The sequence below is a fragment of the Syngnathus scovelli genome, chromosome 2 (genome assembly GCF_024217435.2).
Source record: "Syngnathus scovelli strain Florida chromosome 2, RoL_Ssco_1.2, whole genome shotgun sequence".
Taxonomy (NCBI): domain Eukaryota; kingdom Metazoa; phylum Chordata; class Actinopteri; order Syngnathiformes; family Syngnathidae; genus Syngnathus; species Syngnathus scovelli.
Genome location: NC_090848.1, coordinates 20,988,264 through 21,003,240, shown reverse-complemented (window position 1 = coordinate 21,003,240; position 14,977 = coordinate 20,988,264). Strand labels below are relative to the sequence as shown.

General features: G+C 40.0%; 1 protein-coding gene across 4 annotated transcripts in view; it reads right to left on the bottom strand.

Moving 5' to 3' along the window:
* Positions 1 to 14,977, bottom strand: part of LOC125989157 (kazrin-A) — a 131,591-nt gene that overhangs the window by 97,112 nt on the left and 19,502 nt on the right. For all 4 annotated transcript variants that reach the window (XM_049755226.2, XM_068649935.1, XM_049755227.1 and 1 more), the window contains exon 6: positions 911 to 1,068. In XM_049755226.2, coding sequence (XP_049611183.2) covers positions 911 to 1,068 — 158 coding nt within the window. The remainder of the gene's footprint in view (positions 1 to 910; positions 1,069 to 14,977) is intronic.

Here is a 14,977-nt window from a genome sequence, read left to right as displayed (position 1 = left end):
AACAAAGGACTTCACCAGGGGGAGAGTGGAAGGTCTTAGCCTGGCCAAGTTAATGACCCGACCTTAACCCAATCGAGCATGCATTTTACCTCCTTAAGAGGAGACTGACGAGAGAAACCCCCAGAAAGAAGAATCGAAAGTAAAGGCCTTGAAAACTATTTCACATAAAAAAATGCAACAATCTGGTCAAGTCAATGAGTCACAAGCTTAATGCAGTTATTGCAAATAAGAGTTATGCCACTATAAATATGAAATGTTATTCATTTTAACTTTATTTCATTGGGTCTGTTCCAATACATCTGCTCACTTGAAAAGTGGATGGCTTCAAACAAAAAGGGGCTCTGTCCTGTGTTATTTAACACATCTACATGTAAATGCTATGAAATAAAAGCTGGACTTTTGTATCATAATCATCATTTGATCTGAACCCCAAATGTCTTTAGTATACAACAAAAATGAAAGAGTGGACCTTGCCTTTCCAAAACTTTCAGAAGGGGCTCTTAGTATTTGTGGGGTGGTACATGGTGTAAGAAGTTTGAAACACTGCAATACAATAAAATAATGACAAAAAGTAAAGTTGCCTGAGATGGGCCAATAAACATTTTGAGTAGTTTCTTGTATGTATTAACAGAATTATAGTTTTTAAAAAAAGATGGAACTTTAAACTTATTTTGAGAGCAACAAGGAAATGGCACTGATTTGATAGAATGGCAATTTGAATAAAACTTTGTTGAGTGACGTGATGCAATGCAAAGGGAAAAACATTTTGGTGTGGGTCAGAAGAAAAGGTCTTGCTCAGAGATTTTCCCCAAATATGGAATGAACAGGTGGATAGGGGCGTTGCGTGAATATTTATAGACAAGGATTTTTGTAGCCCCATGTTGCTTGCAAAGAGGTCCGATTTGCATACCTGAGCATCCACGAGGAGGTGTCTCATCAAGGTCATTGACTTTTGCAGTGTCTCCTTCTCAGGAGGACAATATGCGTGATCATTCTGCTCAAGTGATTTGGGTTCCGTCACCATGAAATTTGCGATCTGATCATTCAGGCTGTTCAGGGATTGCACCGCTAGAGGGAGACAGAGACACAATTGAATTGCATCAACTACAATACAGTAGACATTCTGGACATTTGTATGCCTCCAAGTAAGTAGGACCAGTTTATGGCAAGCCCTTGGTAACAATGGCTGTCCTTGCCCCCCAAATCAAAGTCACGCACTTACGTTCTGACCAAATTACGTATTAACCAAATTTGGTTAATATGTTTTTTCACAACTCAGTATTATTGGTCAGTCTCCAATTAACATATGATTGACAAATCTTTGCCCATTCTGACGCACTTTAATGATGCAATGGTAACGGCTCAGCAAACATGCCATATTTTGTTTTTGTTCTTGTTTTGTTTTCCTGAAAAATGCCGGTTTGGAAGAAGTGAGCATTATGCCTGCCACCAGTAATAATCAGAAGTCTTATTAAATGATCTTCTGAATAGACATTTCCATCAGACAGTGGAGGCTCTTAAAGGTCCTTATTTTCTTCCATGCTCTTATTGGCCAGGAATAATAGCAGAGGAGCAGAATGTGGTTTCCGACTGTCACCATCTCCCTTGGCTATCAACACCCTCTCTCATCCAGAATGTTCCTGAGAGCCATCCTGTTTTTGTTCCGAAGTTTTTGCCCTGGTGTGTCCTTTCAGGTTTCCTTCCCAGCTTCCCTCCCACAGTGAAAAGTAGCCAACCCGGCTGCATTTCCCCTTCCCAGTGCACAGACTTCCTCAAACCTCTTCCATTTACTCAGAGAGGCCACAGAAAATATTTCAGAGGTCACAGTGGCAAGAGAAAAAGTAATTTCCGAAAGTATGTGCAATTTTTTTTACCCCCTTAACGATCCATTTTATTTTATGTGACTGTTCTAACCCCTAATGCCTCATTATCCATGTTTCCAGTGTTGAAACCTTCACATTTTCAAAATTGTCATTTATATACTTTGGGCACCTCTATTGTTGAGCCGGAAAAACAACTCTTAAATCGCTCGTAAATAGAGAAATTCATCTAGAATCTGCACTGAACGGGATGCATTTTGGATTTGAATTTGAGCGGGTGTTTGCGACTATAAAGCATTTCCCCCGCACACAAATTCCCACAAAAAAAAAAAAAAAAAAAAGCAAGGAAATTCAGCATGGATGTTTGCGTTACGTAACCAGCATTCTTCCATCGTGGTTGACATTTCCAAGCAAACAAGCTTTGGCCGTTGAGATAAGTAGGGTATGAGGGGGCTGGAGAGAGCCGTGTCCCCTCGAGGTGAGCGTGGAGCAGACATCGAATGTTTGAATGTGTGTGGATTGCTTGTCGTGCAAGGAGTCAGCATCAAACACTGAGTGAGGAGTCTTGTCTAGCTTACTGAATGACTGGTTAAAAGGTGAAAGACTACGAGAACACGTATTGGAAGGCGCTTGAGTTGCTTATTCTTACTGCCCTCTAGTGGCTTCAGAATGCACACACGGGCCACTGTGATGGCAATGCATTTAGCTGGTTCACCACTTCGTGGTTACTGAGCGTGTCGCAGTCATCAGCAGCTTTTATTTTTTCAAGAGTAATGCATAAAAAATACTTTCTAAATGTAAATGCTTGGTGGTAATCTGAAGCTTGTTTTTAATAATTAATCTAATAAGCAAGTGTCAATAGACCTTTGAAACTACAAGGTGCAGCAATGCATGATTTGGATGCTTTGAATTAACAAACTACATAATACTTTGAGCAAAACCAATATGATTATTTTATATAGATTATAATCAAAAATACCATTTGTCATTAGCAATACATGAATAGATATTGTAGATTTATGATACACGTGGAGAAGGATAGCTAAATTGGTGTCTTTTTTTCTATTGGCCAGTCTTGCTGTTCACAACATTTGTACACATACTCTCATTCTGGTCAGGTCCATTGGTCGATGTAGGATTATACCTTGATTATGCTTATTATTATTTTCTCTTTTAATTTTCCTCATTAGGACAAACATGAATACTAGCAATGAATATTACTATGTTGCAACCGTCCACTTTGCTTCTGTTAGTCTTATTCTATTCTATTCTACATTTGGTTTGTTTTTCGGATTGAGAACGAGCATAACCTCATATTTTAATACTGTCTTGTTAATAAAAATGTAAAATATTTCTTTGAGAAATTGACATGTTGAAAAGAATGTGCCATATTTTTTTCTGAATGTTGTGTCTTTCTTTAGTTCAGAGAGCTCAATTTTGGAGTTCTCAGCCGCATTCTCTCGCCCTTTGCTGTCGGCCGTATTCTCCTCTTCTGAATCGTCAAAATGCCTTGCATGTCCTCCTTTTGAGCAGCCGGTGCAGAGAAAAAAATAAGATGGCAGAGCAGTGCCCTGCCTGTCGAGCCTTTATCTTCACTGGGGAAGACAGTGGCTGCCAGAAGAAATGAAGATCACCACAGATGAAAAATGCTGGAAAGAACGCACATCGTTTCCCTAATGGGAGACGATGCACGAGCCCAGGATGGAGTCCAGGGAAAAGGGCCTCATTTCATGGCAAATTGTTCATAGCGCACAAACACATCTAAGGGAATACTGATACATAGAGAGTGATGAGCCAAATGTTTTGTCATGTCAACCTATGCATATGCTGTGCTTGGTTGAACAGCGTGAAAGTAGTGTGAGTATATGTGCTTTGATTTGTTCAGTAAATAAATGTTTTTGGCTACTATATGAGCGTAATTGTCATCTTTTTCGAGAGTGCATTTAAGGTAGGAGAGTGGGAATGAGAACACATTTAATGTGTCTGTTTGATGTGTAAAGAAATGGTTTGGTTAAAAAACAAAGGGATAAAAGGACAACTTCTAATCCCGAATACGATGAGACGACACACAAGGCAAACACAGCATCAAAAGCATTCGACAATGCTGTGCAACATTGCCCCCAATTGGCCAAACCTTGTTGCTAATATCAAACCGCTGCACTTCCACTCTATTTAATCAAACCGTAAAAAAAAATGCAAATCAGTCAGATCACTTGGGTACGGACAAGTCCCTATCTTTAACCTCGTAAATGATGGAAAGGTAAGAAAAAAAAAAGTCTGCCAGTGTAGGCGTGAAAACACCAATGTTATGCTTTAATGGAGAGTTTTTGTCTCATGGGGAACCACTCATTGACCTACAAGGAGAAATTCAACATATTCTACAAACTCGCCACATGATGTATGTAGATGAAATCTTTGGAGAGCTCAAAGCATCACCATGCAGTATGCATGAACAGACTGAAAGTTTTGCCTTTTGATAAAAAGGCCTGAAAAGGATCCTTGTATTTAATGAACACACAGGGGGACTTTGAAGGTTGGACTTTGAATGACATTTGCTTGAGGTGCAGTTATGCAGCGTTCGTTAGTTCTCCATATTCATCGAAAGAGATGGTACGCGCGTGCGTGTGTGTGCCTTGGCCACCAGGGAGCAGTATAGCATAGACATACAAAATACTCAAGGAAGAGTTTCAAAACCAAGTGATTCAGTAAGCTGCAATAATATTGTGCATTTGTGGCAAAGAACAAAGAATGACTGCCAGTGACTATCATTTGTCTGTTGCTGCATTATTTGTGTTTATTTGTGTTCAGTTTAAAGGTGGTCTAACCAGTGCAACGAATATAAATCATTTGTAAGCAATTCATTTTTCAAGTAAATGTAAAAATAGTTTGAAGTTATGTAGAAGTATTTCGGGACAATGGTTTTGGGTATGTTTAATTTATTAAAATACCAGAAACATTTTACCAATAACTTTTTAAACCTTTTGGGGATCAATTTCTCACGTTTTTTTTGCAAGCACAGCAGGACTACTATATCTGTTGACGATACTCCAAATATAACTGCGTCATTGAGTGAATTGAGGTACATCATTCCAAACAGTCACACACTTGGTTCACTCCATACATACGTACATGTCAACAGCACACTCACAGGTAGGCTACAACATGTATTAGACATTCAACGACACATACATTTGCAACTACGTCCATCTTCCTTTCACTACACAAGAGAGATCTGCGGAAATGAAAAAAAAGGGGGGGAAATTCTCAATTAGTCAGAACACACATCGTTTGCTGTATGTAGCAGTTCCCAAGGGGGTTCTGTAGTTGCAAAGCAGTACACAGCAATCAGAACGCGACTCTCTACAGAGCTCATTAGACTCAACTAATCATATCCATTAGCACCGGAACTGGCTGAGCAAAAACAGATATGGGACGAGGCTTCCGAGGTGACGGGTTTCAAAATGGAATGTGTGTCACTGTATATGCGTGCGTGGAAAAAAAACACAGCCTAGCTCATCATAACCGCCTCTCCAGCAGCTGACGAGTCCCCCTTGATTTTTGATCAATTCTCTACTGAGCTTTGCACAGCAGCTCGCGCAGTCTCTCTGTCCTCATTCTCATGTTTTTGTGCGGCACTTGAAACAACATCTGCGATTGTTGGAGGGATTACATAGCAGCTTGAATTTGCGCCCCATTTTGGTGCAATAAATAGAATAGTAACTATAGTATCTGATGTCTTGCAACAAAAGGCGAAATCGGATTAATATTTGTGCACCGACTTCCTCTCATCTTATTGTGACCTTATAAACATTGGATGCTCATAAACAGACTCCAGGCACCAAAGTTTAATGGAATGTTTAATGAGTTTTAGCCTCAAGCTACCTCCATTAGGGAGCTTGTGTTTTCATTAAACATTTTGTTTGTTTGCCTCATTTGCATCATGAGTAAGGCCTAGATTCCCCCCCCCCAAAAAAAAATTTGTGTACCCCACAAGACCCAACTTTACCATGCATCAAAGGATTACAACTGCACATTTGGCTTTGACGTTGGCATTTTTTCTCTCATATTCCAAAAGAAGGAATGATGAGATGAGATGAACAGTAAGGCTCGTGTGATTAGGCAATCACGCATATGATGAGGATTAGAGTTAAGGCAGGAATACCGTAATTTTCGGACTATAAATTGCGTTTTTTTTTTCATAGTTTGGGTGGGCGACTTATGTGTTTTTTTTTCAAAAATTTTCAAAAAAAAAAAAAAGTGAAACCGCGATAAACGAACCGCGATGTAGCAAGGGATTACTGTAATTTGAATTTCAAGTGTCAGCAGCGCGGCGCGGCATGCGCGGCGGTTGTTTACAAAAAGGACAAAGATTGATCACGGGATGACGAAGATGACGAAGGGCCCCACCTACTACCGGCATCATTAGCGGCTTTGTTTCTAAGTGACACGGAGGACGAAGAGTTTGAAGGATTTAAGGATTTGGAGTGACACAGAAGGTTTGAAAAACTATTATGGCTTTTACGCACACCCGGTCCTATTCTATGGAGCTCACTTCCACTTCCGTGGCTGGAAGTCCACGCCGCCACACGCCTGGAAGTTTGTTTTGTTAAATAAATAGCCGTTTACCAAACCCACGTCTTTCCTTGAACTTTGTTGACGCTACAATATAGTTATATAGTAGATCTGTGGAATAACGACGAGGCTGACGTCAGGGCGCACGCGCGGCATTGTTGACAAAGGACGAGGAATTTCATCGATGGATTTAATGATTTAGAGTGCACAGATGGTTCGATAATACTATTGCTTATATAATAGTTATTTGATATCTAATTTATATATCGTTATATGGGCCTGTGGAATATTTTGAAGTGCAAGCGACGTCAGCCGCGCGCACCCATTGTTGACAAAGGACGATCGATGGATTTAATGATTTGGAGTGACACAGATGGTTTGATAACATTATTGCTTCTATAATAGTTATTTGATATATAATTTATATGTCGTTATATGGGCCTGTGGAATATTTTGAAGTGCAAGCGCCGTCAGCGGCGCGCACCCATTGTTGACAAAGGATGATCGATGGATTTAATGAATTGGAGTGACACAGATGGTTTTATTTACGTGTTATTTATGTAATAGTTTTTTTAATAACTCTGAATGTTACATCAGGCCCATTCTCAGCTCTAGGTTTGTGTTTATGTCACGTTAGCATACCTATCGCTTAGCCTGTTGTTGCTCGTTCATGTCTGGTCTTGGTGTTAGATTTTGTCGAATAAATTTCCCCCCCCAAAATGCGATTTATACTCCGGAGCGACTTATATATGTTTTTTTCACGTTATTGGGCATTTTATGGCTAATGCGACCTATATTCCGGAGCGACTTTTAGTCCGAAAATTACGGTAGATCATTTCTAGAGAAATATTTGACTTCTAAATCCAAACAAATTTCAGGTGGATCTCTTCCAAAATCATTAAAGCTTTCAATGAACTTTCATTTGTGTGTTCGTAGGACTTAGTATGCTACAACTTTGTTAAGAATATCCATTCTACATGGAAATTGTAGACTACAATGTTTTGCACTAAAAATCCTGATTTTATCCATGTATTCCATTTCAAAAAAGCATGAGCAAAAGTGTCTGGCGTGGGAGTTGACACAAAGCAAAGTTCAACAATGCTGTCATAATCTTTCCCAGAATGGGAGCTGCCAACTTTCAGACATGTCACATTTTCAACATGTTCCAAATAAAACTGTCATCTGGCTTCGGCTTATATAAACTCTGTGCTGAATGTGAGGAATGGAAGTCTGTATTTGCAATGAGCCCAATTGGACGCAATAATCCTGTTTTAGACATAAAAAGAGGACAAACCTGGATTATGTATATCTCTTTGTTATCGTTTATTTTTTAAGTCAGATGTTTCATTTCCACCTCATTGACACTTCTTCCAATTTGTAGGCTTCTCTTAAATGATTAACAAAACATTATTGCCTGTGAAATGGATATGAGCATTATATCCGACTGTTACTTAATTTAGCTAAAAAAAAAAAGATGGATTTTTACAATCCAACCCAACCAACCATTTTCTGTACCGCTTAGTCCCCACGGGGGTTGCAGGTGTGCTGGAGCCTATCCCAGCCGTCATCGGGCAGTAGGCGGGGGACACCCTGAACCGGTTGCCAGCCAATCGCAGGGCACCCAGAGACAAACAACCATCCGCATTCGCACTCACACCTAGGGACAATTTGAAGTGCTCAATCGGCCTACCAAGCATGTTTTTGGGATGTGGGAGGAAACCGGAGTGCCCGGAGAAAACCCACGCGAGCCCGGGGAGAACATGCAAACTCCACACAGGGTGGGCCGGAGGTGGAGGATTTTTACAATTATAGTGAAAAATTGGGCAGGGTATTTCTATTGCTGAATTGAATTTTATTTCTCAGGGTGATTTTTTTTGTCAGTTTACGTAGGTCAATCAAATCAAATTATTAACTAATTTAATCGTCAATGAGTTGTCAATTAGTTGATTAATTATTGTAACTTCTGCTGGCTCCCGTGCTTGTCCTCAGTCACATCCGCATTGTTCACAGGCACACACCGCTATCAGCGTTTATTGCCGGTACCTGTCCCTGGTTAGCTCCTCATCAGGGCGTGAATGTTAACGCCATTCTCCCGTCACTCCTGGTTGGTTAGTCTAGTTTGCCACAAATTATATTTTCCATTAATTTCTTATAAAACCCCACAAAATAGTGAAGCCACAATAGGTGAAGCACGAAGTGGCAAGGGATTACTGTATATTATTTTGGTGCAAGTTGACATAAAGCTTGATTTTGCTATCACTAGAAATGAAACAAATCCTAGAAGGGACATAAAAGTATACTGCTAAGGTAATTAGCTCTTTGGGGAAGTAAAGGGGAAAAAACACGGGTACAATCCTGATTCTTATTTGGTGAGAAAAGTCTGGAATCTTGTGGGATATGGACATGCTGGTTAAGGTCAGTTTGGGTCATAAAGAACAAGCAGCAAACTAAAGACTGGCAAATCTATCAAAATTTAACAACTTTATCAACTTAAAATCTTTAGGGTCTTGATTTATTTATTGATCTAGGGTGGTCTGAGAGTGAGCCTTATCCAATTTATCACTCAAGTGCAAGATGACACGTCTTTGTAAATGCTGTCACAGTTTGGAATTGGGCCAAGTGTCGAGAGACAAATGAATGTTTGCTTGTGTTTGGTGTCACGGCAGCCTTTCATTTTACTCGTTCAAACAGCTAAAACACATACACCAGCTCTGATAAAATAGTTCAGGAGTTAAACTTCACACCCACACTGAGGCGAGATTGGATTTTTCTTGCAGTGATGCCACTCTTAGTGTGAAATGAGTCCTCTCTAAGTGGATTACGCACTCTGTCTGAACCCGGAGATGAACAGGACTTGGCTAATGCTGAGTGCATTAGCAAACATGGAGCAGTTAATGAAAGCATGAAAACATTCAGACTGATGAGGAGCTGGCCTAAATAAGATTGTGTTTTATATATCTAGCAAGCAAACACATAATCACACTCTTGTGGTTTGAAAGTTCAATAATCATTGATAGTTCTTGGGAGACATCATATACTGAACAAAAGCTGCTTGTCTTGGTCGACCATGGTTAAAATGAACGCTCACTTCACTGGTTCTTTTATATCAAACAAATTATTTTAGGTGCATTACCTTACATGTTTCGGCGGGTTCTTCCGCCTTCATCAGAGTGTCGTGATCGAGAACCAGTGACGTGATTAAAAAGGAAAAACAAGATGAACATAGTACAGCTAAAATGAACACTGATTTGTTTTTATTTTTTTTAAAGGGATAAGAGAATCTTTGTCTGAACAGTCTGAAGTGCTGTTTGTTAGTTGCCATTGACGTCCCATGGTAATGTTATGTTGACCCGACTGATCTGAAACTGGGGTTCATCCCAAAATCCTCACAGCTGGACTGCCAATAAAACTAACATACTAAAACACATACTACAATCAAACTAAACAAATAACTCCGTTCGACCTTAGCTTGAGTCACTTGATAGCTCGGATAAGATCGTGACATATCACATTAATCTGACGTCCAGGCGAGCAGCATTTCTAGGCAAGATGAACTTGGGCGCACATAGCTCAGGTCAAAACTTTCCTATATGTTGGCAAATCACTGCTTTTGAAATGTATAAATGGACACTGAGCAAGTGATTCTGTGATTGCCTTCCACAAGCCTTTCTTGTCATACAGAACACAATGGCAAAAGGATTGCGCTCAATTATCTTTTTTTTTTTTTTCGGGAATTAAAGTCACAAAAATAATCACTAGAGGCTTCATGAAAATTTTCCAAATATAGCAAATACATTACTGAAAAGATAACACTGACTAGCTTCTGACTGTTCAAGTCAAGTCGGAATCAACAGCACCTCTGGTGGTTGCAGTCAGGTAACACAGTTAATTTCTCCTCAGTTACAACATAATTCTTTGGAATTGAGTGATTATAGTACAATGCCTGTCCGTACTAGTTTCCCCAGGAGGGGCTGGGCAGTCTGTTTCTACACCTGACGAGAACAATTAGTTTTCCAGTCATCACCACTGATGAGGCCAAGGAAGCTGCAAGCTGCTGTCAGCACTACATCACCGAAACAAAAAGGGATTACATGCATAACAGCAGTCCCCTGTCAGGTAAAAACTGTTTGCTTTTCATCATGAAGATCTGATCAAACTAAACCGCACTTATTGCTTCAGCTGTCTAACTGCATTACATTTGAATGGTTGTGGACCACTTAATAAGTTAAAGGCGAAATAAAGTTAAAGGCATCACTATCTTTGTAAACCTCTCCTCTAATTCCCTGGAGTTGACTAATTGTGTCAGGAGTTAAATGTCACACTGATTGCTGAAATGATTGGATTAGACAGCGTTGAGGGGGTCAGCTCAGTCTAACATCTCGACTCTCGCTGTAATGCAACAGCTCGCCTCTGCCTGATGAAATTACAGTGAAAGGTACAATTTTAAATGTCTGTGAGCATTCAGGGCGAGAACACAAAAGAGGAAGTTGCTGCTGTATCCAATGCACTGCAACTTTGGATCAATTATCTAAACGTAGTCTTTTGCCATGTGTGGATTTTATTAAATTGTGTCTTAAACATATCGTTCCACCGTTTTTTTGTTTTTTTCTACCCTTTTATCAAGTTTGTAATTTGTATTAGAAATGAGCAGGATGTCTTTCTACATTTGTTATAAATGTCTGATTTCATTAATGATTCAAGATGTAACTAAGGGTTAGGGTTAACTCTTAGTTTAGCTCTTAGTTTACTTTGCTAAAATCAGCATTCCATTGTTGTGGACACTCGACGACCTCGCCTGCCGGCATGAAGCCACAGTGTCCTCCTGGTTTTCAGTTGCAAAAAACACACCTCCATGGTACCATGCAAGACCTCACAGCCGCCAGAGGAGACTGACCAATGTGTGTATAAAGTGGCTGTGTTGCTCAAAAGAGGAACTATATCTGTAGAGTATGAAAGCGTACGTTGACCGAGGCTCTTTCCGCAACATCTTTGAGGTTGGCAGCTGATGCCAAGTTTTAGCTTTGCACAAGACCCAAGCGTGTTTTTACAACGTGTATGACTGTATACATTCTTAAATGCCAAATTGTAATCTGCTCATTTTGCAGGCCTTCAAAAGCTATTGCAGGCAAACCACCAATCACGTAGATCTAAAACTTAAACCATGTCACAGACTCATTCTGTCCTATGTTAAGCATAAAACTGTGGGAAATTTTCATTTTGATGGCACAGGACCTTTAAAGAAATAATGGCAAAAATGGAGTGCAATACTTGGCTGCAACCTGCGGCGGTCTGGTTGAATTAGTCTCAACTGCTATTTAAAGAAGTTGTTTATAAGGATAGCGAAGGAAATTTGAACTTTCTCTATGCAGACCTTCACCATAGAAAATCTTATGAGCAGTGTTAATCCACTCAGGACAATATCGACATGGAAACTGGAGTTTAAAACAGTCAGCCCATCCATTAAAGCTTCATTGGGATTGATGGGACATTGTTTTTTTCTGTTATGTGGCTTTTCAGTCTTTACAAGTGCTGTTGAGAGAATAGAATACATGGGTACATTTTTATCTTGAGTTGTTAAGACTGCAGCTTCAATTTGGAGGTCATCACTTTTTATCATACGGTCTCAGGGTAATATATTGCCCTTCATAACATTTTGTGTGCGTTAAAAATGAGAATGAAGTTTCTCTCGTTTCAAGATGTGACAAAAGGGGACCGACCAATTTTTCCAAAGCAGATTTATAGCACGTCATGCTTATTAAATAGAGAGCAATAGCATTTCTGCCACGGGCCCTCTGTGAGTCCTCATTCCATTTTCAAGACACTGGTTTGAGATAAGAAGACTGGATGGCTATTCCTAGATCGAATGAGGGGGAATATTTGTCAGAATGAATAACTGAGACCAGCTATGCTTTAGAAACCCCTTAAAAAGTTGCAATGAAAGAGACTTAGTCAATGTTTTATTATGGGGGCTGCCAAATATGTTTGGGAACATTTCCCCAACTTAAGTCGCCACTGCTGCAAGTAATCAAGAAACATTTCAAACTCGGGGCTCTCAAAGTCTCAACAGGGGCTTTTTATTGCATTGAAGTGTGAAATAGTGGTTTATATGTTTTGGGGGATTAAATTCAGCCATTATCACCGATCAATGCTCTCTCGTCTCACAGCTCGGCGCAGATGGATTGTCTAGATGCGAGCTCAAAAACGCCTTAAGTAAGGATTTAGATACTGAGGGATTAAAGACGAGGACTGATGTGCTTAGCAGAGGGATTGTATGCCACTGTTGACATATCATCCACCTGCCAGCAGCGATAAATGCAGCCGGAAAAAAAAAGTGTGTGCCATTTGAATAGCGGAGAGTAGGAAAAGCATTTTGAAACAGTAACAATCAACTTGCAGTGATTAGTGAGGATTACAGATGCCTCGCAAAGGTGCCAGAAGGGAAGTCATTTGGTACAACACTACATCGGAAACCCTATGCTCACACTGATTGTGATGTTCTGCCTTTTTATCATTTTAATTTTCTACTAAAAGTCCACATTGACAAACTCTGCGAGCAGCAAGGTAGTGTGAGCTCCTAAAATGCCGCTAAGTACAATTTAGCAAGCAATAATAAGATGGAGATTAGACCGAAAACTAAATCAACAGCTGTCGTATGTATGCCAAGCCTGTAGACAGCAGCACATTTTTGTAATTTCACGCTTCTGAATAAAATGACACTTATACTGAATGATTTTGGAAGTACAGGTGAACCTCGATTTGACAGCCTGAGAACCAATGGACCCCGGTCGGATTCAATGATCAGAAAATAGTGTCCAGTCCACTGGAAATGCCGCTCTGAAAGAAGCTGTTTAAGTCTGTTAGTTCCGGAATTGCCCGAAATTGGCCAGTAAATCAAGCAGTGGTGCCATCAACAGATGGAGACTGGTCATGTGCTTCCAGCTGTGCTGCAGTCAGGCCCTGCCAGAAGTGGAACACATGAACCAGTCAGAGTTCAGCATAAACAAAAAAATTTAACTGCATTCTGTTACAGTTACGGGAGGGAAAACACAATCGGATTAAAAATGCTGATTATTTGGCAGGATCCCAATTTCCATGCGGACAGAGAAGCCACTGCCATGGTTGTTTATTTCAGCTCCCAGCGCAACAAGTGGATAAACTGTTATATTATATACAGCTCAATAAGCCGTCCGACTCCCCTTGCACTCTCGTTGTGAGCAAGCGGCAGTACTGTCAAGAGGAGAGACACAGGCGGAACTGGCTGTTCAGTTTCCCAAATGTGGGCATCTTAAAAGCAACACAAACAAAAGGACGACTGGAAATGGTGACTGGCAGGGGAGCTCGGGGACAATTGTAACAATTTTGACATTGGTGTTTCTAAACTTACACTCTTTTGACCTACGGTGTTCAAACTAATTATCAAGGAAAATTCCTGTGCAAAACACAGAAGATGCATGACTTCATCTCAAACACAAAAAGTTACAATAAATGTTACAATTGATGACATTGTCTGAGTCAGCTGTACAATACCTTGGGGTAAAATGCAATGTTATGAAATAAAGCCCACGGTGATGATTAAAGATACTGAAAATGTTTTGTTCAAAACATTTAAATGAAATTGTTGTGATTCTCCAGAGTAGGACTTCAAATACTGAATATTTATAAGAATAAAATAAGTAAGAGTCGAGAAACTGTTAGATCAAAGTTTAGCCAAGTCAGATTCTTCATAGGAGACATTTTGAGTGGCTTGGTTCATAGCTGGATCAGAATTACAGTAGTCAGTCAGTAGAAGCTTGCTCAAAAATTGGGGCAGATGTCATTTTTAATGTTTGGGTACAAATAAACTACTGCCAAAAAGCTTGGGGTATTGAGCTGTCAGGATGAACCTAAAATTGACAATGAGATCAAGAGAAAGTATTTCTACAGTTCATAGGTTCCCCCATGACTGAAGCTTAATCTCTATATTTGGAGAGGGAGGCTGCACATAATAAGAACCAGTTGCTCTGTGGTGCACAAGAATGACGCGCCTTCATCTGTGGTTATGAACTGGACATATTCTGCGTGTTTCATTTGATGTTTGGCACCATTCATATCGATGTGCATCCTGCTGGAATGTACCCACTAGTGCAGAAAAATGTCTCAAAGTTCATGAACCATTCGGGAACTATTCTTAGTAAGAGTTGCATCATGCTGAAACTTTCTTTCCTTGAAATCAGACATAAAAGGACCTTGAATTGATCCACCCCACCAAAAGCAGTAATCCGACATCACAAGTTTTGCCTTTCTGGGGCAAACTGCATAGTCAACTGAAGCCACGATGTTGTCACGATAACGCCGTCTGACTCGTGCCTCAACAACAACAACAGCAAAACAGAGCATAGAAAGCTGCAGTGAAAAACAGCATCACTTGCAGAATGGTGATAGGCAAAAGAGGTGCACAATCTTTGAAGGAATTAAAGACTATTTATTCTTTTTGAAAAGAAGTGTGCTGATGTAAACACTTTGTAAGGGTAAAATATAGGAAACGGTATGTGGACTTGACATTCAGATTTGTAATGGCCTACTTTGCATGCACCAGCCCAAAGCAG